At 46.7% G+C, this 25340-nt stretch overlaps 2 protein-coding genes across 2 annotated transcripts; both read left to right on the forward strand.

The window, feature by feature from the left end:
- Nucleotides 1-15363: 15363 nt before the first annotated feature.
- LOC125520776 (nuclear transport factor 2) lies at nucleotides 15364-17813 on the forward strand. Its single transcript, XM_048685793.2, has 2 exons — nucleotides 15364-15789; nucleotides 17468-17813. The coding sequence occupies exons 1-2, from the start codon at nucleotides 15493-15495 to the stop codon at nucleotides 17537-17539; spliced, it is 369 nt and encodes a 122-aa protein (XP_048541750.1). The 5' UTR covers nucleotides 15364-15492; the 3' UTR covers nucleotides 17540-17813.
- Nucleotides 17814-19644: 1831 nt separating this feature from the next.
- LOC147959302 (uncharacterized) lies at nucleotides 19645-20286 on the forward strand. The gene has a single exon (XM_087532594.1). It carries the CDS (start codon nucleotides 19645-19647, stop codon nucleotides 20284-20286), a length of 642 nt encoding a protein of 213 aa, XP_087388720.1.
- The last annotated feature ends 5054 nt before the right edge of the window (nucleotides 20287-25340 follow it).

Here is a 25340-nt window from a genome sequence, read left to right on the forward strand (position 1 = left end):
AAACCGTTGTTTGTAGAATGCTCTCTTACTTAACTTAAATTTATTAGAGCATGATCTTTTTTAGAAAGAATTAAACTCTCGTGCATCACTTATATCTATTTAGAGAGTCAATAGGAATTGGTCATTTGCATGGTTAGTCATAAAATCCTACATAAAACTTGTGGATCACTGAATATGATATGTTTGATTCCTTGCAATAGTTTTGCGATATAGAGATGGAATATGTGGGAGGCACTAGTAAACAGTTGTGGTCAGTAAGAATATTGGTGTTAAGGTTTGTGATTCCCGAAGCATGCACGTATTGTCTCTCGTTATGCTATGAAGTTGGAGCATGATTTATTATTGATTGTCTTCCTTATGAGTGGCGGTCGGGGACGAGCGATGGTCTTTTCCTACCAATATATCCCCCTAGGGGTATGCATTGTAGTACTTTTCTTTGAGGTCTAATAAACTTTTGCAATAAGTATATGAGTTCTTTATGACTAATGTGAGTCCATGGATTATACGTGCTCTTACCTTTCCACAATTTGCTAGCCTCTACGGTACCGTGCATTGCCCTTTCTCACCTCGAGAGTCGGTGCAAACTTCGCAGGTGCATCCAAACCCCGTGATATGATATGCTCTATCACACATAAGTCTTATTATATCTTCCTCAAAACAGCCACCATACCTACCTATTATGGCCTTTCCATAGCCATTCTGAGATATATTGCCATGCAACTTCCACCGCTTCTATTTTGATGACTTGAGCATTCATTGTCATATCGCTTTGCATGATCGTAAGATAGCTAGCATGATATTTCCATGGCTTGTCCATATTTTTGATATCGTTGTTACGCTAGATCATTGCACATCCTGGTACACTGCCAGAGGCATTCATATAGAGTCATACTTTGTTCTAGGTATCGAGTTGTAATTCTTATTTCTTTTGAGTTGTAAGTAAATATAAGTGTGATGACCATCATTATTCATTATTAGAGCATTGCCCCAATGAGGAAAGGATGATGGAGACTATGATTCCCCCACAAGTCAGGACGAGACTCCGGACAATGAGAGAAAAAAAAGAAGAAGAAAAGGAAAACATAAAAAAATAAAAAAAACAAAGAAAAAAAATAAACAAATAGAGAAGGGGCATTGTTACTATCCTTCACCTCGCTTGTGCTTCAAAGTAGCAACATATTATTCATATAGAGAGTCTCCTATTTAGTCACTTTCATAAACTAGTGGGAATTTTCCATTATAGAACTTGGCTTGTATATTCCGATGATGGGCTTCCTCAAATGCCTGAGGTCTTCATGAGCAAGCAAGTTGGATGCACACCCACTTAGTTTTCATATTGAGATTTCATACACTTATATCTCTTAGTGCATCCGTTGCATGGCAATCCTACTCCTCGCATTGATATCAATTGGTGGGCATCTCCATAGCCCGTTGGTTAGCCGCGTCGATGTGAGACTTTATTACTTTTTTGTCTTCTCTATATTTACCCCTATCATCATACTCTATTCCATCCATAGTGCTATATCCATTGCTTGCACTCATGTATTGTGTGAGGGTAGAAAAAGCTGAAGCGCATTAAAAAGTATGAACCAATTGCTTGGCTTGTCATCGAGGTTGTGCATGATAAATACTTTGTGTTAAGAAGACAGAGCATGACAAGACTATATGATTTTGTAGGGATAGCTTTCTTTAGCATTCATATTTTGAAAGACACGATTGTTTGTTGGGATGCCTGAGTATTGATGTTTTTATGTCAAATTATAGACTATTGCCTTGAATCATTCGTGTCTTAATATTCCTGCCATGATTAGATAAATGATCAAGATTATGCTAGGTAGCATTCCACATTAAAAAATTATATTTTTATCATTTACCTGCTCGAGGACGAGCATGAATTACTTCTCCATCGTATCTATAATTTTTGATTGTTTCATGCCAATATTATACAACTTTCACATATTTTTGGCAACATTTTATATGATTTATTGGACTAACATATTGCTCCAGTGTACAGTGTCAGTTCCTGTTTGTTGCATGTTTTTTGTTTTGCAGAATATCCATATCAAACGAAGTCCAAATGTGATAATTTTTTGGAATATTTATGATTTTTAGGAGGTTGAATCAACGCAAACGGAGGCTCGAGGCCTCACAACCGACTAGGGCGCACTGGGCACTCCCTGGCGCGCCCAAGTGTCTTGTGCCCTCCCCATAAGTCGGTTGGGGCCCTTCTTTGGGCGCAATAAAGATAACTTATGGAAAAAAACGTGTAAATTTTTTAGCGCAATTGGAGTTAAGGATCTCTAGGAATTTAACAAACGGTGGAGGGCCAGAAAACAGGAACGCGAAATAGAAGAGAACAAAAAGGGAGATCCAATCTCGGAGGGGATCCCGCCCCTCCGCTGCCATGGAGGCCATGGACCAGAGGGGGAACTCTCCTCCCATCTAGGGGGGAGGCCAAGGGAGAATAAGAAGGAGGGGGCTCTCTCCCCCCTCTCTCCCGGTTGCGCCAGAACATTGTCGGGGCTAGGATCGTGACGGCGATCTACATCAACAATCTTGCTACCGTCAACACCAACTTTCTCCCCCTCTATGCAGCGGTGTAACACCTATTCTCCCCGCTGTAAACTCTACTTAAACATGGTGCTCAACACTATATATTATTTCCCAATGATATATGGTTTTCCTATGATGTTTAAGTAGATTCGTTTTGTCCTGTGGGCTAATCGTGATCTTGGTTGGTATGAGTGTATGTTTTATTTATGGTGTTGTCCTATGGTGCCCTCCGTGTCGTGCAAACGGAGGGATCCCCGTTGTAGGGTGTTGCAATATGTTCATGATTCGCTTATGGTGGGTGGCGTGAGTGACGGAAGCACATACCCGAGTAAGTGGGTTGTTGCTTATGGGACTAAAGAGGACTTGATACTTAATTCTAGGGTTGGGTTTTACGACCTTAATGATCTTTAGTAGTTGTGGATGCTTGCTAGAGTTCCAATCATAAGTGCATATGATCCAAGTAGAGACAATATGTTAGCTCATGCCTCTCCCTCATATAAAATTGCATGAATGATTACCGGTCTAGTTATCGATTGCCTTGGGACAAATGACTTTCTTATTGACAAAAGATATCCACTTTTATTACCTTGCAATTTATTCATGGTTTTATTCTCGCAAAGTACTCGTAATTTAATTGTTGCAAAATAGTTTCATACTTGTTTTAGGTAAAGCAGACGTCAAGTGTGCGTAGAGTTGTATCCGTGGTCGATAGAACTTGAGGGAATATTTGTTCTGCTTTTAGCTCCTCGTTGGGTTCGACACTCTTATTTATCAAAAAAGGCTACAAACGATCCCCTAAACTTGTGGGTTATCACTTCATCACAGAAGTAAATAACATGCCCATCTATATTTTCTACCAAGAGATATTTAACCATAGCAACACTAGGTTCTACTTTGATTTGTTCAGCACGTTTAGGGGCTCTAAAACTGCTTTTATTGACCACAGTTGGAACCTTAGCATGTTCCTTCATCCTAACAGGAAAAGGTGGTTTTTCAATATAAGTAGTAGGTACACAACTAGATCAACATTATAAATAATAGTTTCATCTTTTGCTATGACTGGTTCTTTAATTTCTTCTTTGATAGGTGGGTGATATTTAAACCACTTCTCCTTAGGGAGTTCAACATGAGTAGCAAATGGTTCACAAAAAGAAGATACTATCTCTAAGTCAAGTCCATATTTAGTGCTAAACTTTTGAAAAGCATTGGTATTCATAAAAGATTTAACACAATCAAACTCAAGCTTAATACTTGACTCTTTACCTTCGTCGAGTTCCCAATATTCCGAGTTGCGTTTAATTCTCTCTAAAAGATCCCACCTTAATTCAATAGTCTTCTTCATAAAAGAACCAGTACATGAAGTATCGAACATGGATTGATCATCACGAGAAAGCCGAGCATAAAAATTCTGAATGATAATTTATCTTTAGAGCTCATGATTGGGGCATGAATATAACATTGAATTAAACCTCCCCCAAGCTAGAGCGATTCTTTCTCCTTCACAAGGCCAAAAATTATATATATATATATATATATAATTCCGATCATGATGAACTAGATGCATAGGATAATTTTTTTGGTGGGATTCCAATTTCAATCGATTCCAATTCCAAGATCCAATATCATCGCATAGCCTATACCATGCCAATGCTTTTCCCTTCAAAGATAAAGAGAAATCCTTCTTCTTAGCTTCATCTCTGGGTAAACCTGCAATCTTAAATAATCCACAAATTTCATCCACATATATCAAGTGCATATCAGGATGTTCGGCTCCATCTCCTGCATAAGGATTAGTTAGCAGTTGTTCTATCATACCCAAAGGAATTTCATAGCCAATATTTTCAATAGGTACAGTAGGTTGAGGGGCAACTAATTGTGGTTCTGATCTGGGTGAATATATCCCATACAACCCCTCAAAGGATTGTTCTCCATAGTAACAAGTGACAATAAATTTCAGCATATAGTAATAATTTTTCCTTACCAAGAGCGCTTCACTCCTCCGCAACGGCACCAGAAAAGAGCCTTGATGACCCAAAAGTATAGGGGATCAATCGTAGTCCTTTCGATAAGTAAGAGTGTCAAACCCAATGAGGAGAAGAAGGAAATGACAAGTGGTTTTCAGCAAGGTATTCTTTGCAAGCACTGAAATTATAAGTAACGAGTAGTTTGATAGCAAGATAATTTGTAACGAGAAAGTAACGGTAATGGCAAATAAAATGCAGCAAGGTATCCCAATCCTTTTGGGGAAAAGGACATGCCAAAACAGTCTCTAATGATAAGCAAAGTGTTCTTGAGGGTACACGGGGATTTCATCTAGTCACTTTCATCATTTTGGTTTGATTCGCGTTCGCTACTTTGATAATTTGATATGTGGGTGGACCGGTGCTTAAGTGTTGTTCTTACTTGAACAAACCTCCTACTTATGATTAACCCCCTCACAAGCATCCTCAACTACGAGAAAAGTATTAAGATAAAATCTTACCATAGCATTAAACTTTTGGATCCAAATCAGTCCCTTATGAAGTAGCGCATAAACTAGGGTCTAAACTTTTGTCACTCTAGCAACCCATAATCTAATAACTACTCCACAATGCAATACCTTAGGCCCTAATAAGGTGAAGTGTCATGTAGTCGACGTTCACATGACACCACTAAGGGAATCACAACATACATATCATCAAAATATCAAACACATATCAAGTTCACATGATTACTTACAACAAGATTTCTCGTGTGACGTCAAGAACAAAAGTAACTGCTCACAAATGATAATCATGCTCAAGATCAGAGGGGTATTAAATAGCGTAATGGATTCGAACGTAAAATCTTCCACCAAATAAACCATATAGTAATCAACTACAAGATGTAATCAACACTACTAGTCACCCACAAGCACCAATCTAAGGTTCCGGTACAAAGATTGAACACAAGAGATGAACTAGGGTTTGAGAGGAGATGGTGTCGTTGAAGATGTTGATGAAGATTGCCCTCCCCAAGATGGGAGAGTTTTTGCATCATGTCTTCCTACAATATTTTGGGTTTAAGGGTTTTTGGATGCATAAGTAGTATCTCTACTTAGTGCGGAATTTTTGGCTAGCAAAGATAGGGAGCAAGCACCACATGTTAAAGATCTATGACAATATAACTTATGTGTGAATATGAACAAACATAAATCATTACGTTGTCTTCCTTGTCCAACGCCAACAATTTTGGCATATTATATTTGATGGGGGCTCACAATCATAAAAGATGTCCAAGATAGTGTATTTTGATGGGGACCCGCAGTTCAATGCAAGATCCGTTCTTGCTCAGAATCTGGTCGACATGGGTCGGCCTTTGAGAGAGTGCCTTGATGTTGATGTACTGAGTGGCTCGGCGCCTTCCAGCCTCGAGTGTTTTAGTTGATACATTTGGGTTGCAAAGATCCCCACCAACTTTAGGTTGGCAACATGGATCAGCAAGTTCACTTATGAGTCGAAGCTAAAAATCTGGTTAGAAGATTACCGAATAGTGATCCAGATTGGCGGCAGCAACAAGAACGTGGCCATGAAGCATTTGCCACTGATGCTCGAGGGATCCACTCGGGCTTGGCTCTACCAGCTTCCGCCCGGCAGCATATATTGCTGGGATGACCTGGCCCGAGTCTTCGTCAAGACCTTCGAGGGCACGTACAAGCGACCGGGTGGTTTGGCGGAGTTGCAGCATTGTGTCTAGAAGCAAAACGAAACTCTCCGGGAGTACATTCAGCGGTGGACTACCCTGCATACACTAAAAAAAGACACATCCATGACATTATGGCTCGAACGAAATTTTTTCTGTCATGGTTATGATACTTCTATGACGATAATTGTGACAAAAACACGTATCATCATAGATGTGGTGGGCTCCTACTTCTATGACAAAAAATGGGCTTTTCGCACTGGGCGGGCCGGAGACGTACCTGCATGAGATTCTTTGGGATGTCCATGATGGAAAAAATTGTGGTAGAAGCGAGGGCAAGGAAAATTTTGGGGAGTTCCCGGTTACGGTGGATGGTCGGGGCCGAGCGATGCACTGTGGTTTGCGCATTTCTCTCGTACGCGCATGTGTGCGAGGCGTTGGCTCGAACTGAATCCGAGTGAGGCGTTCCCTTACCGAACCCGAGCGATTGCAGTAGCGGCGTCATTGAACCCGAGGTATCGATCCCTTGGATGTTAACTGGACCCGAGCGATTCCTTCGCCGCTGACTGAACCCGAGTGATTCCTTCGCTACTGCTGCTAACTGAACCTGAGCGATCGATCGTTGTGGCTGCTTACTGAAGCTGATTGAGCCCCCGTGCGAGATGTAGCCAGCCGATGTTGGGTTTGCCTCTTGATGAATAGTGATCGTTGCTACTGTGCGCGCGATATGTAGAACGAGTTGAGACGTGGTGAGTTGAACCTGTTGGTTGGCTGTGGATGAACAGTTCCCCGATAAGGGTTGGATGAACAGTTCCCTAGTAGGGGTTGGATTAACAGGACCCCGCATGGTTGCCGCTGGATGAACATGACCCTGAGGAGGCCGCCACACCCCAGCTGGTAGGGGGTGAATGAATAAGACCCTATGGAGGCTGGATGAACAGTAGCCGGTGGGTGCTAGATGAACAGTAGCCCATGGATAAACGGTAGCTGGTGGAGGCAGGAGGAATCCGCGGTGGATGAACAATAGCATGTGGAGGTTGTGGAGGAAGTCGATGGTGGATGAACAGTAGCAGGTGGAGGCTGGAGGAAGTCGACGGTGGATGAACAGTAGCCCCGTGGAGGCTGGAGCGAGGTAGTAGATGGTGGATGAACAATAGCCCTTGGAGTCCCGCTTTGCGGTACGCCACACCCCTCTCGATCAACAAGACCCTGTTTCGACCGTAGGCATTCGAACAGAAGTCTGTTTCATCCATTTTGCGGTGCGCCGGGCCCTTTCCCGATGAACATGACACCATTTCGACCGTACGTGATCGAACAGAATGTTGTTTCCTCCGTTCTGCAGTACGCCATGCCTCGTTTCAGCTATTTGCCTGTGCCATCCAAGCCGATTGGCTCCCGATGAACATGACACATTCCTACCCAGTTGGTTGCCTCCCGATGAACACGACGTTGTTTCCCCCATTCCGACCCAGCCGGTTAGCTGCCGATGAACATGACGACGTCCCTATATGTGTTAGAGACACCGTCCGTATGTACATACATAGCCATATTTACTTTCTTGCTGCGTGGTTGTACGTATGTCTACACGATATAGACGAGACTGTGTGACATGCTACGTCGGCGGCTCTACTACGCACGTGCCGCTCCTTACTCGGTCATGGTTCATCGCCGCAGAGAGACCGATCGACCGCTATGTACGTACACGTTCGTGACCAGATAGATAATGCTACCTACGCTTCAACCTGGTGGGTCCCAACTATTAAACCATAGAGTAATGGTCATCATATCACAGAGTGAGGTAGAGCCATGATAAGAAAGCTCCACGATGTCAAGTGGCTGAAAGGAAAATTCATCGAGACTGTGAAACAATGACAAGAGGAGTAGCTAGCTTTACATGGCCGTGCCATCAGGGGGCCAGGAGGGGGTCCTAGCCTTCTAGGTAGCGCCCTTGAAGAGGTTGCATTCCTGGACCATCGAGAACCTCGACTGGTGGAACCATGTGGATGTCTGAGAACTCAAGGACCAAGTGAAGGTCCTTATCAACAGTGGTGTCACCATGGTGGGCGTGATCCATGTGATGCTCCACCATAGGGCCCAACCCCTCCAGGCCCGTGCATCCCCTCTACGGAGGTTCGAGCCGAACAACGAAGCTTCGGTGATCCGAACTTTCTTCAGGGGGAAGGTGAGGGAGTCCTGGATTAGGGGGTGCCCGGGTGTCTGGGCTATGTGACGTGGGCCGGACTGGTGGGCCGTGAAGATACAACATAGAAGGCTTCCCCCGTGTCCGGATGGGACTCTCCTTGGCATGGAAGGCAAGCTTGGCGTTTGGATATGAAGATTCCTTTTCTGTAAACCAACTATGTACAAACCCTAGCCCCCTTCGGTATCTATATAAACCGGAGGGTTTAGTCCGTAGAGGCAGTCATAATCATACAGGTTAGACTTCTAGGGTTTAGCCATTACGATCTCGAGGTAGATCAACTCTTCTAACCCCTATACTCATCAAAGTCAATCAAGCAGGACGTAGGGTTTTACCTACATCAAGAGGGCCCAAACCTGGGTAAACATCATGTCCCATGCCTCCTGTTACCTTCGATCCTTAGATGCACAATTCAGGACCCCCCACCTGAGATCTATCGGTTTCGACACTGACATTGGTGCTTTCATCGAGAGTTCCTCTATGCTGTCAACAAAGGATTCGATGGCTCGTTCAATCATCCACAATGATGTTGTTTTAGGGAAGGACCCCCCCCCCGGCCAAATTTTCATATTCGGCGGCTTCATGCTGCGTGCCAATTCAATTGGCCACCTCGAGAAGATCGACAGCTACGCCCCTGGTTGTCGGATCAGTTTTGGGAACCTAAACTATGTCGCTGATATCCGAGGAGATTTGATCTTCGAAGGGTTCGCGCCCGATTACCGCTCTGGCCTCAAATCTAGAGCAGGCCGATAGGTCCGAACACGGGAGTCTAGAGCCCGCCGGACTCTCTGCACTTACGGAGCTTGTTGCCGGAGAAGCGTCGGACACTCCGCCGGACTCTAGGTCCAAACTCTCGAGGTCTGTGTCAAGCGGGTAACGCCAGGAGGCTCCAACTCCAGACAGCTCCACGGACTCTCGTTTCTCCGTCCGACCCTCTCCTTTAAATGAGGCTCTGGACTTAATGCGATCACTCGCCATTATGGAAGGATCACTTCCGAATTATACCCAGCCCAGACTAGGGGTTGAAAGCGGGGAATTTTACGTCCCACCCACCACCCACTTCATAGCCACCATCGAAGATCTAACCGACACTGGACTATGCCTCCGAAGACATCGATGGTATGGACGACGATGCTGGAGACGAACAAGGCCAAAACCCTCCATTTAGCGGATGATGGACGGCCACCTCCACATACGACGTGTACATGGTGGACACACCCAAAGAGGACGGTGACGACAGCAAGGAGAATCCAGTCGAGGAAAAGCCTGCCGAAGCCCCTCCGAAGCGTCGACGTCAACGTCGCCGCTCAAAACCGCGCCGCGACAAAGACGGCAATACCGGCACCGAAGACAATAATACTCTGGATAATGCCAAAGACCCTGAAGCCCCTGTAGAGCCAACATCCGAACGTGATGATTGGGAGGATGGGCAGGTAAACCCCGACGATCTTGTCGAGAACGAGGGTTCGGAGGATAGTAACTACCTACCGACCTCCGAAGAAGATGTGAGCCTCTGTGATGAAGATTTCATCGTGCCAGAGGAACCCCTCGAACAAGAGTGCTTCAAGCGCCGGCTAATTGCCACCGCAAGAAGCCTGAAAAAGAAACAACAACAGCTTCAAGATGATCATTACTTAATGAAAAATGGACTAACGTCTTGGCAGCCGAGGAATACGGCCTCGTACACCCAACAAAGAGCTATCTGAAGTGCAAGCTGCTACCCCAATTCGACGACGAGGTACTAGAGCCCATGCCACCAAGCGTGACGCTGCTGACGGACCTGACCGGCCACCGCGTGGCCGAGACAGAGCGGCAACTCAAGCCGAGCACCAGCCCACACCACCTCGCCATAAAAGCAGGGGAACGACGGCTCCAGAATACACATATGACCTACGACAGGACCTGGACAATAGAGCCGGTCAAACCAGCACGAGAGGACGGCCGTCGGGCCTGGCGCGACAAGCAGAACCTCACTCGGGCCGAAAATCGCATACGGACTTCTTCCAAACTACGTCATGACATTGCCCGATACAGAGGCGCCGCACACCCCTATGCTTCGCCGATGAGGTAATGGAGCACCAGTTCCCAGAAGGGTTTAAACCCATGAACATCGACTCATACGACGGCACGACAGACCCCGCATTCTGGATTGAAGATTTTCTTCTCCACATACACATGGCTCACGGTGACGACCTACATGCCATCAAATATCTCCCCTTGAAATTTAAGGGACCAACACGACATTGGTTAAACAGCCTCCCAGAAAATTCTATTGGCAGCTAGGAAGATTTGGAAGATGCCTTTAGAGACAACTTCCAAGGTACCTATGTACGGCCCCCGGACGCCGATGACCTCAGTCACATAGTCCTGTAACCCGGCGAGTCAGCCCAGAAACTCTGGACAACGTTCCTAATAAAAAAGAACCAAATTGTTGACTGTCCGGACGCCGAAGCCCCGCGGCCTTTAAACACAGCGTCCGTGATGAATGGCTCGCCCGACACCTCGACCAAGAAAAATCGAAGTCTATGGCAGCCCTTACCGCACTAATGACCCGCTTTTGTGCGGGAGAAGACAACTGGCTAGCCCGCGGAAGCAATAGCACCAGCGACCCCGGCACCTCTGAAGCCAGGGACGGCAATGTCAAACCATGACGCAACAAGCACAAGCATTGAATCAACAACGGAAGTACCGAAGACACAGCGATCAACGCTAGATTTAGCAGCTCTAAGTCCGGTCAATGAAAGAAGCCATTCAAAGGAAACAGAGATGGTCCATCTAGTTTGGACAGAATACTCAACCGGCCTTGCCAGATTCACGACACCCCCGATAAGCCTGCCAATCATACCAACAGAAACTGTTGGGTCTTTAAACAGGCAGCCAAGCTTAACGCCAAACATGAAGGGAAAAGGGCCGCCCAGCGAGGATGACGATGAAGAGCCTCACCCACCGAACACGGGAGGACAGAAGAAATTTTCCCCCAAGGTAAAAATGGTGAATATGATATATGTCACACACATCCCCATGGTCGGCTTGTCCAATCACCTTCGATCGAAAGGAGCACCCAACCAGTATCAGTCATGGAGGTTCGGGAGCTCTGGTCCTCGATCCAATCATCGGCAGATTCCACCTTATGCGAGTCCTCATGGACGACGGCAGCAGTCTCAACCTGCTCTATCAGGACACTGTCCGCAAAATGGGCATTGATTCGTCAAGAATCAAGCCCACTAAAACTACCTTTAAAGGAGTAATACCTGGTGTAGAGGCCCGCTGCACGGGCTCAATAATATTGGAAGTCGTCTTCGGTTCGCCAGATAACTTTCGAAGCGAAGACTTGGTCTTCGATATCGTCCCCTTCCGCAGTGGATACCATGCACTGGCTTTTGCCCGTTTAACGCGGTCCCGCACTACGCTTATCTAAAGCTTAAGATGCCCGACCCACGTGGCATCATTACAACCAACAAAGACACGGAAATCTCCCTCCGTACTGAGAAGCACACTGCGGCCATCGCGACCGAAGTACAGAACGGCCCTGTCAAGCCACACACCTCATCGGCCATCAAGCCTCCGGACTTCATTAAACAAGACCGGTCAGTTTCGCCTGCTGACAGCTCGGCAATTCCAGAGTTAGACTAGCAGTTTTGCCTGCTGACAGCTTGGCAATTCCAGAGCTGGACTAGCAGTTTCGCCTTTGTCGATCGCCACACATCCGCGAAATTCATACCGTGCGTGCATAATTATGCACTCAAAATACCTTGGGCATCAGCGGAGGCACAATATGGATAGGCCCATAGTATGGTTCGACCCTATATGGCCTTCCTCTTTTCCTTAATTATTTTCTCTCTCTTACCACAGGTGAACTAAAACCTATTCGTCTTACGGACCTACAAGGACTCTTTTCGAGCCCGATTTCAAATAGCCGAAGATGATTCCTCTCAAGGAATCTCCCTCTCCAAGGCGAAAGTGGCGCATATGTGCAGCAGGAGGTCCAAAGGATTTTGTAGACCAAAACTTTATTCAAGAACCTTTTCCCCTTCTTCTCAGACCTATGGCATGTAAAATGGCCTTGGTGATTATGGTGCCCTCTGTAAGATCACGTTTTGACGTCTCAATCAGAATTCAGTGAAAACATTTTTTTCAGTGTCGCCTTTATTCATAGACTGTATACCGTCTCCTCAGTTGTCTCACTCACCTCAACACAAATTGCCAGGGCTCTATATGGCCACACATGTGTCGCCACACAAAACCCCAAATAGCTTTATAGCACAATTCAGCGTCCCGAGCTTGGCATTATATGGATCGGCTCCAAATCATGTCTTTGGTCAATAGTTGGGTTGCCCGACTCCTGTGTTTGCTACCTTACGTTCCGTTTGTTCGGCTAGGGTAGTAAAGAGAGAACTACTGTGATTGTGTTTCTGGTTCGTCCGGTCAAGCACCTCGGTAGAGAAAGCCAAAACATGACTATCATGATGCGGCGAGAGCTGGTCAGCCACTCGGTGAATTATTAAGATCTTTAGCGATTGTTTCCGTATTACACGAAGGACCGCTTTTTCGGTCACATACGTAACGCATCCGCATCCGAATAGCTGCGTACATACGACGGGCTATCTTCTAGCCCCATCGTCAAACTCCTATGGCTAAGTGAGAGTGGTAAAGCCACATAGTCTGATTGCCTGGTTCGCCGCACTGACACCTCCTTCACGGACCAAGACGTTGGGTTAAGTGTGATCATGTGCTATTCTGAAGACCCCCGTAGTATCTACGTGGGGGCCAAAGCCGACGACTGGAAAACTCTCAGGAATACAAAAACGGCCGCACAGGAGGAAAGAACTTCCAGACAAAGGCACAAATATATTACAAAGCCTTCATATATAATAAAAAGTCCAGACAATTCGGGTACATTTATTCGAACATAATGTCCTTTGAACATTGACCCTCTATCAAGCGGGCACCCTCCAGGACGTCCTCTAAATAGCGCTCCGGCGTGTGGTGGTTCTTGCCTCCGGGAGGGTCCTCGGCAGCCACTTCGGCAGCCTTCATCTTCGCCTAGTGCATCTTTACACGGGCGAAGGCCATCCGTGCACCTTCTATGCACACCGACCGCTTGATTGCGTCGATTCGGGGCACTGCATCGACGAGTCGCCGCGCCAGGCTGAAATAGCTGCTCGGAATGGGTTCGGCTGGCCATAGCCGAACTATGACGTCCTTCATGGCCACTCCAGACATCTTACACAGCTCGGCCCATTGCGCCATTTGGTCGTTCAGCAACGCTGGGCGCTCCCGCGCCGAACTGTGACCAAAACAACTTCTCCGTCGCATATCCCTCCTGAGACTGGAAGAATTGCGCGGCGTCGGCGGCACACTTCGGAAGATCTGCAAAAGCGTCTGGAGAACTCCACAGTCGATTAAGCAAGGCATATCTCTGATCGCCAAACTAAGTCTGTAAAAGAAAGGGCTTACCAGCCGCTATCTTTCAAGCCTGCCGGATCTCCTCGCGAGCCGCCCTAGATTCGGACTGCGCCTCTTTGGCCTCCTGAAGGGCCTTGGCGAGCTCGGTCGCCTTGGCTTTATTCTCCTTAAGCGATACAAGCAGCATCTCTCGCTGAAGCTTTTTCTCCCCTCGCGTCATATTGGGTCGGCCCATCCATGCGCGCACAGTGTAAAAGAGCAAAGAAATGTGAGACAGAGGGATCAAACTGGGGTCTCTAGGGAGAACGCGCGCCGCGCTAAACACTCCACCCAAGTTCCTTTCGTGGTAACAACAAGGGGCGCGTTCTACTTGATGCTAGAGCAACCTATTTCTTTGGGATTTTTCCTTTTTCCTTTTTTTGTTTTTTCTTTTTCTTCTCCATTTTTGTTTCCTTCTTTTTCATTCATTTTTGCATTGTGTTTCTTCATTTTTTATTTTGTTTCTAATTTTGGTTTTCTTTGTTCTTTTGGTTATTATTCTACACTCTTTGTATATGTCAACAACATTTTTCTAATACACGTCTAGCACTTTTTCAATACAAATCATACATTTTTGTAATACATGGTAAATATTTTTTATACACAATTTTTACATTTTTTAAATACAGGATTAACATTATTTTCAAATACTTGTTCACCATTTTTTCACATACTTGTTTAAAGTTTTTCAAATACTTTTTCAATATTTTTTAAAATACTTGTACACCATTTTTATATACATGATCAACATTTTCTTAAATACTTTTTCAATATTTTTCAAATATTTGTTCAACATTTTTTCAAATATTTGTTTGGTTTCCTGTTTTCTTCTCCATTATTTGTTTTTCTTTTGTTTGTTTTCGTTTTCAGTCTGCATTTTCGTATATGTCAAAAACATTTTTTAATAAGTGATCAACATATTTTGTATATACCTTCAACATTGTAGGAATGCTTATTCAACATTTTTTTAATAATTGCTCAACATTTTAGTATTGATTCAACATTTTCCAAATTCTTGTTCAATTTTTTAATACTTATTCAACATTTTTTGAATACTTGATCCACATTTAAAATACTTATTCAACATTTTTCAAATACTTATTCAACATTTTTCAAATTCTTGTGCAATATTTTGTAATACTTATTTAACATTTTTCAAATTTGTTTCTAAAGAGTATTTTTTGTAATATATATATAGAATATTATAAAGTATAAATAAAAAAAATAAAAAACAAAATAAAAAAACGTGAAAAAGCAAAAAAAAACAGGCTGGTGTATCCCGCGCGCGTGGGCCGGGCCAAGTGGCATTTGCCTTCAGCGAGGGGTTCGGTTCGCTCCTCTCCCGCTTAATGCGAGACATAGGGCACCCCCAACGCCGCATCTCCCAAAAAGCGGAAAACTAGCCCAGCGCTGCATTCGTCCATCGACGGGCCCAGCCCCTACAGCGTAGCGTCCTTCCCACGCCAAGCCCCACCCCACCCCCGGCCATCCCCATCCAAATCGCCAGCAATTATTATTCCCGTCACGAACCCCTCTCTCCCCACTTACCAAACTCCGGCTCCCAACGCCCAAAGCCTCCGCATCCAGAGCTCCAAACCCTAGGCGAGGCGAGGCGAGGCGAGGAGGGAGAGGCCATGGATCCCGATTCGGTCTCGAAGGCGTTCGTGCAGCACTACTACCACACGTTCGACTCCAACCGCGCCGCGCTGGTGGGGCTGTACCAGGACGGCTCCATGCTCACCTTCGAGGGCGAGAAGTTCGGCGGCCCCGCCGCCATCGCCGGCAAGCTCGGATCTCTCCCCTTCCAGCAGTGCCAGCACAAGATCGACACCGTCGACTGCCAGCCCTCGGGGCCCCAGGGCGGCGTCCTCGTCTTCGTCTCCGGCACCATCACCACCGGCCCCGGCGAGCACCCCCTCAAGTTCTCACAGGTCTGCACCACCCACACGATTCGCTCCATCTCGCCCTTCCCCTCATCCAATATTTCTCTTGTTTGGTTCTCGTATGTGCTGATCTGATCCTATTAACTGTGATTACCACTGCGATCCTTCGTTTGGTTCCAAATTCGCAAATCATACGGTACTCCTTCCCTAGGAGTGGAAGGCCCTCAATTTCGTTTCTGTGATCTATGCTTTGCTATCATGATCGGTGGGGTCTATCAAATTAATCTATATCCCTGTCTCATCACTAGATGGTACTTGATTAATTAGGCTATGCTAGATTTGTTTGGACCTGGAGACTTGTATCCGACAAGTGGACATTTATAGATCTTTATCCCGGAACCGTGTCATTCCCTTGTAGGCATCGTCCTTGGGATCTCCTTTTGGCAGTTCTTTTGTTTCGTAGGCACGTTTTCAGATTTACTTTTCCTTGAGGTAATTTCAGTGCGTGTAGTTCTTTACAAGATCTGTTGGGATTTTAGTCTGTCCTAAAAATTGATCATTATTCAGTATATACTGGCCTGTAGTTTGGTGCTGATCGCTCTTTGTTACTGATTGCTCTAAATTATTTCATTCTCTAGGACCATGCTTTGCAGTATGAATGGATATTTCTGTCCATCTATCACTGTTGTGTTTCCAAGTGTGATCTTAATTTTTTTTGTTGGCTCAGTTATGGCTCTTGGTTGCTGGATTTGGCCATATGTAGTGATTGCCATGTTAGTGAGTACTGATGTGGTTGTTTCTTGATGTGAATAGATAATATGCATTGCTCTGTTGCATCAGTACGATATTTGCTGTAGTGTTGCTCTTTTTCTTAATTTGTGATACCGATAATGTGAGCATCACTTTCCTAGTTGCTATGAACTAGAGTTATGTTTTGGCCATGCCTTGGGAAAGAGGGGTGAGGTTATATGTTCCAGAGTCATATGTTGGATTAGTGTAGCTAGCGCACTTCTTCTATTGAAGTTTCATTGCTTCCTTATCAGAATTCCTTTCACCATGCACTGTTTATGTGACGATAGTGTGCTCTATTCATAATTAGGTGGTCGTTTAGAATAACAAATACTCCCTCTGTCCCGTAATATAAGTTGTTATTACAACCAATATGTAAGTATATCGGTTGTAATAACACCTTACATTACGGGATGGAGCGAGTATAAAACCTATTGTTTGCTAATGAAACAATTCACCCGCTGTTTATGTGTAGTGTTTTATCTTAAATAGGTCGCTGGTGATGATACATGCTATAATTGCAAGTCCAGCTTTTTTATGGGTAATATGTAGTTTTCCAAATCTAACCTTGATGCACATGTAAGTAATTTGTAACCCATTACACCTCTTAGCCACTCAGTTCAACAGTTCCATGCTTTATGACGCTTATGCTGCCTTTTTTATTGAACAGTGGGACTCTTAGATGGTCCTTGATCAATGTGATTTGTTACTGGTCCTTAGAAGAGTGTAGCTCTTTAATTCACTATGTCTGTGTCCATTTGCCTATTAGGATGGTTTTTCTTCCTGGTAGCAGGTCTGTGTCTTAACGGGTTTGAGAGGTTGCATGGAAGTACATTGTTATGTTCTTGTCTTTCTGATCTCAAGGGAAATTTTCTTAGTTGTCCTTCATACAAGGATTTGGAGTCTTTTCTAACCTTGTGATCCACTGTATTTGCAGATGTTCCATTTGCTGCCAGCTGGAGGGAGCTTCTACGTGCAGAACGACATGTTCCGCCTGAACTATGGTTAAGGAAGGGCGACCGCTCTGGCGGCAAAGAACTTGTTCAGGGATTTATGTTGAAACAATGAACATCAAATGATGATGCTGCAGACTCTTTGTTTGTTCGCCAGCTTGTGCAATTTATTGCAAAAAATTGCCAGACTTGATAGGCATCCACCAGATCTTCTTTTGTTTTGTGTTTCCCATGTATTGTCGTTGCTTGGGTGGCACTTTCTTTGGAATGTTGATGGAAACCGTCCAGGTATTAGTTATGTGTGGCATCTCTGGGTTTTGTTTGTGACCATTTAAGTTCACTTTTGCATGTCCCAAAAGTTTCTTCCCTTGCTCAGTTAATATTTTTAAAGTGTTTTTTTCCATTGTTCTTTGTTTCTAAAAAATATCCCTGCAATTTTGGATTCTTTTCTGAACTCGGCTGCAGACGAACGCAAACAGGCTTAATATGGCTGCTCGTTGTGCAGAACTAAAAGCAGCCGTCTGAATTGGGATGGCAGAAACGTGAAAGTGGCTCGACAACTAAACAAACGCAGCTAGTAAACGTGAAAGTGACTCGACAACCACGCTGGTGTGACACATTTCATAACTGCCATGATCCTCAAAGCCCATCTTCATCATCCTTTCTAGGAAGTGCCACTCCACCCTATTATAAGCCTTACTCATGTTAAGCTTGAGCGTTGCATACTCCATTACACAAGATCTTTTATTATGCATATAGTGAGTAACCTCATAAGCAAGCAAAATGTCGTCTGTAATTAACCTTCTGAGTACAAACGCAGTGTGGCTGGGAGCAATAATTTATGGCAGGATAGATTTCAACTTGTTTGCAAGTACTTCTGGGACCAGTTTATAGACAATATTACACAACTTTTTTTTGAGGGAACAATATTACACAACTTAATGGGGCGAAGGTCTTTCATCTTATATATGGTTTCTATACCGGGATTAATGTGACCCACGTCTCATTCCATGACGGTGGCATCTCACCCCCAGGCAGCACATTCAACACTTCAGTTGGTTGAATGCGTAGCACAGTGTTTTAGCTGGTCTTTGTACTACTAAAGCAAGGGGCCAGAGCAACTCCAACGGGGCGACCCATTTCATCCGCGGGCGTTCGTTTGGATCGGTGCGGACACAAAAGTCGGCCCAACGTGCCGACCTAAACGGACGCGCGTCCTCTTTTCGTCCGCGGGTGACCCATTCCCGGTCCACTTTTGAGACGGATTTACATCGATGCAGACAATAGACGGACGTGCGCGCTCGTCTTCTCCTCACCCCGGGCCCGCTGGTCGGTGGCACATTGGTCTCTCCCTATCCAGCAGCAAACCCTCGCCCGCCTCCTTTGTCGCCGACGCCACTGCCCATTTTTCCGGTGACTCTGCTAGCTGCCGGCGCCGCAACATCCGCTCAGCAACTCCTCCACCTCCCACGTCGCCTGCCACCGTCGTCTTGCCGTCGGGGAACCGACAGCTTCCCCCCCCCCCCCCCGCCCCTCCCCCCCTCCCCCGACACAGCCGCAACCGCGACCAAGAAGTCGCCTCGCCGCCCTGGCCAGATCCTCACCAGCACGCTAGTCGGACGCCGGCAGGACAACTAGTTGGTCCGTCCGCGCCGCGACTCCCTTCGCCGGCCGTCTCCTTCGTTGACGCCCGCAAGCTGTTTGATAGTTTGCCAAGGTACAAAATGGACTTTGCCGATGAGTTCTTTTTTCACAATTTCCTTTGCAACTCCGACGATTCGTCGTTCGATGACGAGGAGATATTGGCTGCCGTGTTGGTCCATCACCACCTCAATAGCCAGCGGCCGTTGTTCCATGGCTCCATTTCGGGCACCTTCCGACGTTGAATCGCAACCGAGAGAGCGGGCATCTCCTTCTTTGGAAGGACTATTTTGATACAACAAATCCGTTGTTCAAACATCAGAAATTCCGCCGCCGTTTCTGTATGAGTAGGCATCTTTTCAACCATATTAGAGAGGGGGCGGTCGGCTACGATGACTATCTCGAGTGCAAAGAGGATGCCGTTGGAAAGATTGGTTTCTCCTCTTATCAAAAATGCACTGCCGCCATCTGAATGCTTGCATACGGAGTGCCCGGTGATCTCATTGACGAGTACGTCCGTATGAGCGAGTCTACATGCCTAGACTCTGTGTATAAGTTCTGCAAGGCTGTTATTGCTGTGTTTGGCCCTGAGTACTTGAGAGAGCCGACTCCTGAAGATACATCCCATTTATTGGCTATGAATGCCAGCAGGGGCTTCCCAGGGATGCTTGGCAGCATAGACTGCATGCACTGGGAGTGGAAGAACCGCCCTTCTGCTTGGCAAGGAAAGTATAAGGGCCATGTCAGGGCTTGCACTGTCATACTAGAGGCCGTGGCGTCTCAAGATTTCTGGATCTGGCACTCATTCTTTGGCATGGCCAGATCACACAATGATATCAACATGCTTCAGCGCTCGCCGGTGTTTGCTAGGCTTGCCGAAAGCAACATCCCACCGGTGAACTTTACTATCAACGGCCACAACTACGACAAAGGATATTACCTGGGTGATGGTATTTATCCTCAGTGGACCACCATTATGAAGAAAATCCCCAACCCTGTCGGAGAGAAGATGAAAAGATTTGCCCAAGAGCAGGAGAGTGCTAGGAAGGACGTCGAGCGTGCCTTTGGTGTTTTGCAATCTCGATGGGGCATCATTCGGTACCCTGTTAATACCTGGAGCACACAGAAACTGTGGGAGGTGATGACTGCATGCATAATATGATCGTAGAAGATGAGCGCCCAGAACATCTGTACGATCAAGGGTTTCAGTTTCAGGGTGAGAATGTTGTGCCTGAGCATGGAACAGTTCACCCAATTTCATCATGACATGCATGATTGGGAAACTCACGTGCAACTGCAAAATGATTTGGTTGAGCATATGTGGGCTCATGTTGGCAACCAATAGATGTATCTTTTTTATTCTATTTGCAAAACTATGTGAGATATTTTTACTTTTTTTCGGCTTTTAAAACTATGCTATTTTATTCTGTTGAAACTATGTTATTTGACTATATGTTTAAATGCAAAAGTTGTGTGTGAAAGAATGCAAAAATGAACTATTTGTTGAAATAGGGCAGCTAGCCGGCCACGCCGACACATATGGGTAGGTGCGTTGGGCGCACTGCCGACCCAAATCTAAACCAGGCGGGCGGCCGACCCAAACGAACAAAAAAGGACAAAAGTGTCGTCCGTTTGGGTCAGCCCGTTGGAGTTGCTCTTAGATGGGGCATTGGCGAAGGAATAAATGTTCACTTCCTTTTGGACCATTGGATCCCCTTGTCACCACCGCGTGTACTTCAATCAAAATAACCTATTCATGTAGGTGCCAAAGCGCAGTGGCTCGTGAGGATGTGTGTGTTGTTTGCCGAAAGGTGCCGTCTGTATGGTTTTTGGGTTCGGTTTCCCTCATAAAATGGACCGACCTTCTTTCTCCTGATCAATGAATTTGGTAGATCAACTACCAACATTCGAAGAAAAACGCAGTGGCTCGTGGATGATGACATCGGCTCTTCAAACAAAGAAAAGATACGTGCCTTCTTCGAGGATGATATTGCCTCAAAGATCCTTGGAATCTTTGTTACAAGGCATGGTGGGGATGATTTTTTTTGAAAGATCCAGCTATGCTGGCTTTTCATTGATCATTAGCAGGAAGTAGTGGGAAAAAACTAGGTGATGGGGATCCAGAGGATTCGAGGGCTTGCCATAGACCGGCAATCCTCGTGTGACAGGGCAGCCTAGGGCTTATATTTCATGGCGGTTCCCTGAAGGGGCTCTCGATGCAGGTTGCGCCCGTGACGCGCCATAGCTCGATGCAGTCCGTGATTCTCCTGATGATGGTGGAGGCACTTGGTTTGCTTCTCCTGAAGGTGGCATTGTTCTGTTCCTGCCACAGCTCCCAACATGCGAGCAACAATAGTGTGTTGATCCCTTTGCGCCATCTTATTTCGGATCCTTCCAGGGCGCCAAGCACGATGGATGTGTGCTGTTGGTTCTGCCAGCTCTCCTTGGGCGCCAGGGGGAGCAGCCCTTCCATGTACTGATTGTTTCCCAGACCTTCCTTGCCATTGGGCATTCCCAAAACAGGTGATTGGAGGATTCAAGGTTCCGAACACACAGCTGACAGAAGTACTCATTCTTCCAGCTGCGCCACTGAAGCCTGTCATTGCACCAAAGCTTGTTTTGGAGCATGAGCCATGCGAATATCTTGATCTTGATGGGGGCCCATACTTTCCAGATGACTATCAAAACATGAGGTCGTCGTGCCCTGGAATTGCATCTGGTAAGCTGATCTCGCTGAGTATTGGCCCGAGCGCTCATGGATCCAGCTGATGGAGTCGGGGGTGTCAGCGCGTAGGTCTCCGGTGGCGCCGTGCAGCCTCCTGCGCATGGCGAGGAAGTCGTGTATCAGGTCTTCGGTGCGGCCATGAGCTAGGTCTTTGATCCATGTGTCGTCCGTGAGGGCAACCTTCACCGTCCTATTCTTTCTACGCGCGTGTTGTACCAACCACGGGAATTGCTGGGCGAGCGTGCCCGGCTCGAGCCATGGGGAGTGCCAGAAGGAAGCCGACGCATCATCCCCAATGCTGACAGAGGTAGCCGCCGTGAAGAGTGAGTAGTCCTCGACATTGCAGGGCAGCTCCGAGCCCACCCATGGCCTTTCTGGGTGGCGCCATGAGAGCCATGGCCAGCGGAGTCATAGGGCTCGGCCGAAGCGCTCGAGGTCAGGGATTCCCAGGCCTCCATTTGCTGTTGGCGAGCAGACCATTGTCCAATTCACCTTGCAACTAGCTCCGGTAACCTCTTCTTCTTGTTTCCAAAGGAATCGGCAGCGGCACTTGTCGATCTCTTTAAGGAGCTTCTTGGGCGCCCACAGTACAGTAAGCGTGTAGGTGGGCACGGCGCTGAGGACGCATCGGATGAGCACACGCCGACCCGCGATGTGGATCAGCCTGCCCTTCCATCCCGCTAGCCGAGCTTTGATTCTGTCTATGCTGAACCGCAGGTGCATGAGCCGGAGCCGGCCGGTGGTTAGCGGTAGACCTAGGTATTTGGTGGGGAACTTAGCTATGGAGCCACCAAAACTATGCAGCACTTCCTCTAGGTTTAGCTCGTTGTAGCTAATCGACGAAGCCGTGGATTTACGGAGGCTGATACATAGCCCCTTTGCACGTCCGAAGTCATGAAGTATGCTCAGCAGCGATTCAAACTCCTAGCGTGTTGGATTGATGAAAACAACTGCGTCGTCGGCGTATAAGCTAACCCTAAGCTTCAACTATCACCCTAGGATTTGGTGTAGGAGCTGTTGATCAACCACCGCCACTAGCAAGTGGTGTGGCGGGTCTATGGCGAGGATGAAGAGTGAAAGGATCGATATGGTTGACTAGAGGGGGGGTGAATAGGCAACTAACAATTTTAGCTTTTCTTTAACAATTTAAACTTTGCATCAAATTAGGTTGTCTAGATATGCAACTAGGTGAGCAACCTATATGATACAACAAGGAGAGGAACACAAGCAAGCAAGAGATAAGAAACAAATAAGCTTGCTCAAATAAAGGCATGAGATAACCAAGAGTGGAGACGGTGGAGACGAGGATGTGTTGCCGAAGTTCCTTGCCTTTGAGAGGAAGTACGTCTCCGTTGGAGCAGTGTGGAGGCACAATGCTCCCCAAGAAGCCACTAGGGCCACCGTATTCTCCTCACGCCCTCACACAATGCGAGATGCCGTGATTCCACTATTGGTGCCCTTCAAGGCGGCGACCGAGCATTTACAAACAAGGTTGGGGCTCTCTCCACAACTTAATTGGAGGCTCCCAACAAAACCACGAAGCTTCACCACAATGGAATATGGCTCCGAGGTGACCTCAACCATCTAGGGTGCTCAAACACCCAAGAGTAACAAAATCCACACAAGAAAGTATGGGGGAAGCAAAAATCCTTTGGTGAAAGTGTAGATCTAGGTCTCCTCCTTCAATCCCTAGCAAATCAACAAGTTTGAGTGGCTAGAGAGAGAGATCGGGCAAGAGAGCTTGAGGTGCATTAATGGTGGAGTGGGAGAGGTCAAAGGTGAGAGTGGTAGGTGGGAGAAGCTCTCTTAAATACCAACCCTCTAAATCCAGCCGTTGCTGCGCTTTCAGCCCCGCAGCGGTACAACCGGTCCTTGTCCCGGTACAACCGGGACTCACGGTGTAGCTGCAGAACCCTACCAGGCGGTACAACCGGGCCACTAGGCGGTGGTACCGGTTTAAGAGAATGACCGGACCAACCGCCCAGCCACTGCACAACTACCGCCTCGAAACAGAGACGAGACCGGTACTTGAGCGGTGCAAGACCGGAACAACCGCATGGCCTTGAGCTCTTGAGCGGCGAAGTTCTGAGCGGAAGAACCGCTCAGACCACCGGTGGTACCGGTCAACGAGGATCGACCAGATCAACCGGGCCACCACCGCACAACTACCGCCTCGGAACAGAGACGAGACCGGTACTTGAGCGGTGCATGGCCGGAACCACCGTCCTAGCCTTTGTTGAGCAAGGTGGCGGTACCACCGCCCGGAGGCAGCGGTACAACCGCTCGGTCAAAGTAGGAGAGCGTCAAGGTCCAGCGGTACAGCCGCTCCAGGGAGCGGTACAACCGCTGGGAAGAGCAGAAACACAGAGGAAAGACAGGGGGATCTCTCTCTCACAACCGAGGAAGACAAAGGAGGGGTGAGGAAAGTGTACGTGAACTGATTCCCCCAGAGCTTCTTAATGAGGATTCCCTCTTGATAGTACGGGAACTCTACGACAAAAGAAAATAAAAGTGTAGAGGACACGTCTTCGATCTTTTCCTACGAGAGGCAATAGCAATCCGATGTAAGCCTAAGCATCGAGAACCTGAAACATATAGCACACGATTAGACCACAAAGGGTTGTCATCATCATCCAAAACATAAAGTAGGGAAATGCCCTTTCAATCTCCCCCTTTTTGGTGGATGATGACAACAACACGATTTGCAAGAGACAAGTCAAAGAATTCTAGACGGAACTCCCCCTGAATGTGTGCCCCAATAGGAACTAGCTGTTAGAAAGCATGGGCACATTTACAGGACTAGACTCCCCCTAGATTTTATAGACTCACCACCCTGAGCACAAAAAGGACAGACAATATAATACTTAGAGTGCAATAATAATGAAAAAGACCGAAGAACGAAAAGGTAAGAGGAGTAACATAAGTCTCACACACAGCAAGGAACGAAACAAGTCCACGAACAAAGACCGACACTAAAACACGAGAAAAAGGGAAAAACCCACGCAAATCCCCGAGACCTATAGAACCCTCTCCCCCTTTGGCATCAAAACACCAAAAAGGAAAAGAGCGAAGCTAGCGTCCCAAAGCTCAGGCGTCCTCCTCTGACTCCTCGGTCGCATCTGGATCCTCATCATCAGAGTCGTCATCGTCGTCGTGATCGGATTCTTCCATGGCATTGTCAGCTGCTGCAAACGAGGAGGATGGCTGGGGAGGGGCTTCATCATTAGTCCAGGTGCTATGGGTGGAAATCCAACGCTCCTCTGGGGTGATGCTCTTCTCAGAGCCACTCTGAACCGGCATGTTGAGGTGCTTCATCATTGCAATTTGGCGACGTCGTGCAAGCTTCTCATTGACATGTGCCTCATACATCTTCTTCTGGATGTCATCCTGGAGACAAAAGGTCTTCTTCACCTTGGCAGTGAGTTTGGCCACCCACGAAGGCTTGGCCCCTGGCTCCAGCTCAAAGTCCTCATTGTCAAAAGTAGCATAGA

This window comes from Triticum urartu, chromosome 7A (assembly GCF_056163025.1).
Source record: "Triticum urartu cultivar PI428250 chromosome 7A, HENAU_Tu73, whole genome shotgun sequence".
NCBI lineage: Eukaryota > Viridiplantae > Streptophyta > Magnoliopsida > Poales > Poaceae > Triticum > Triticum urartu.

Coding starts and splice junctions, on each gene's coding strand:
- LOC125520776 (XM_048685793.2), top strand. CDS start 15,493: ATGGATCCCGATTCGGTCTCGAAGGCGTTCGTGCAGCACTACTACCAC. Junction 15,790..17,467: donor ACCCCCTCAAGTTCTCACAG/GTCTGCACCACC, acceptor CTGTATTTGCAG/ATGTTCCATTTGCTGCCAGC.
- LOC147959302 (XM_087532594.1), top strand. CDS start 19,645: ATGAGCGAGTCTACATGCCTAGACTCTGTGTATAAGTTCTGCAAGGCT.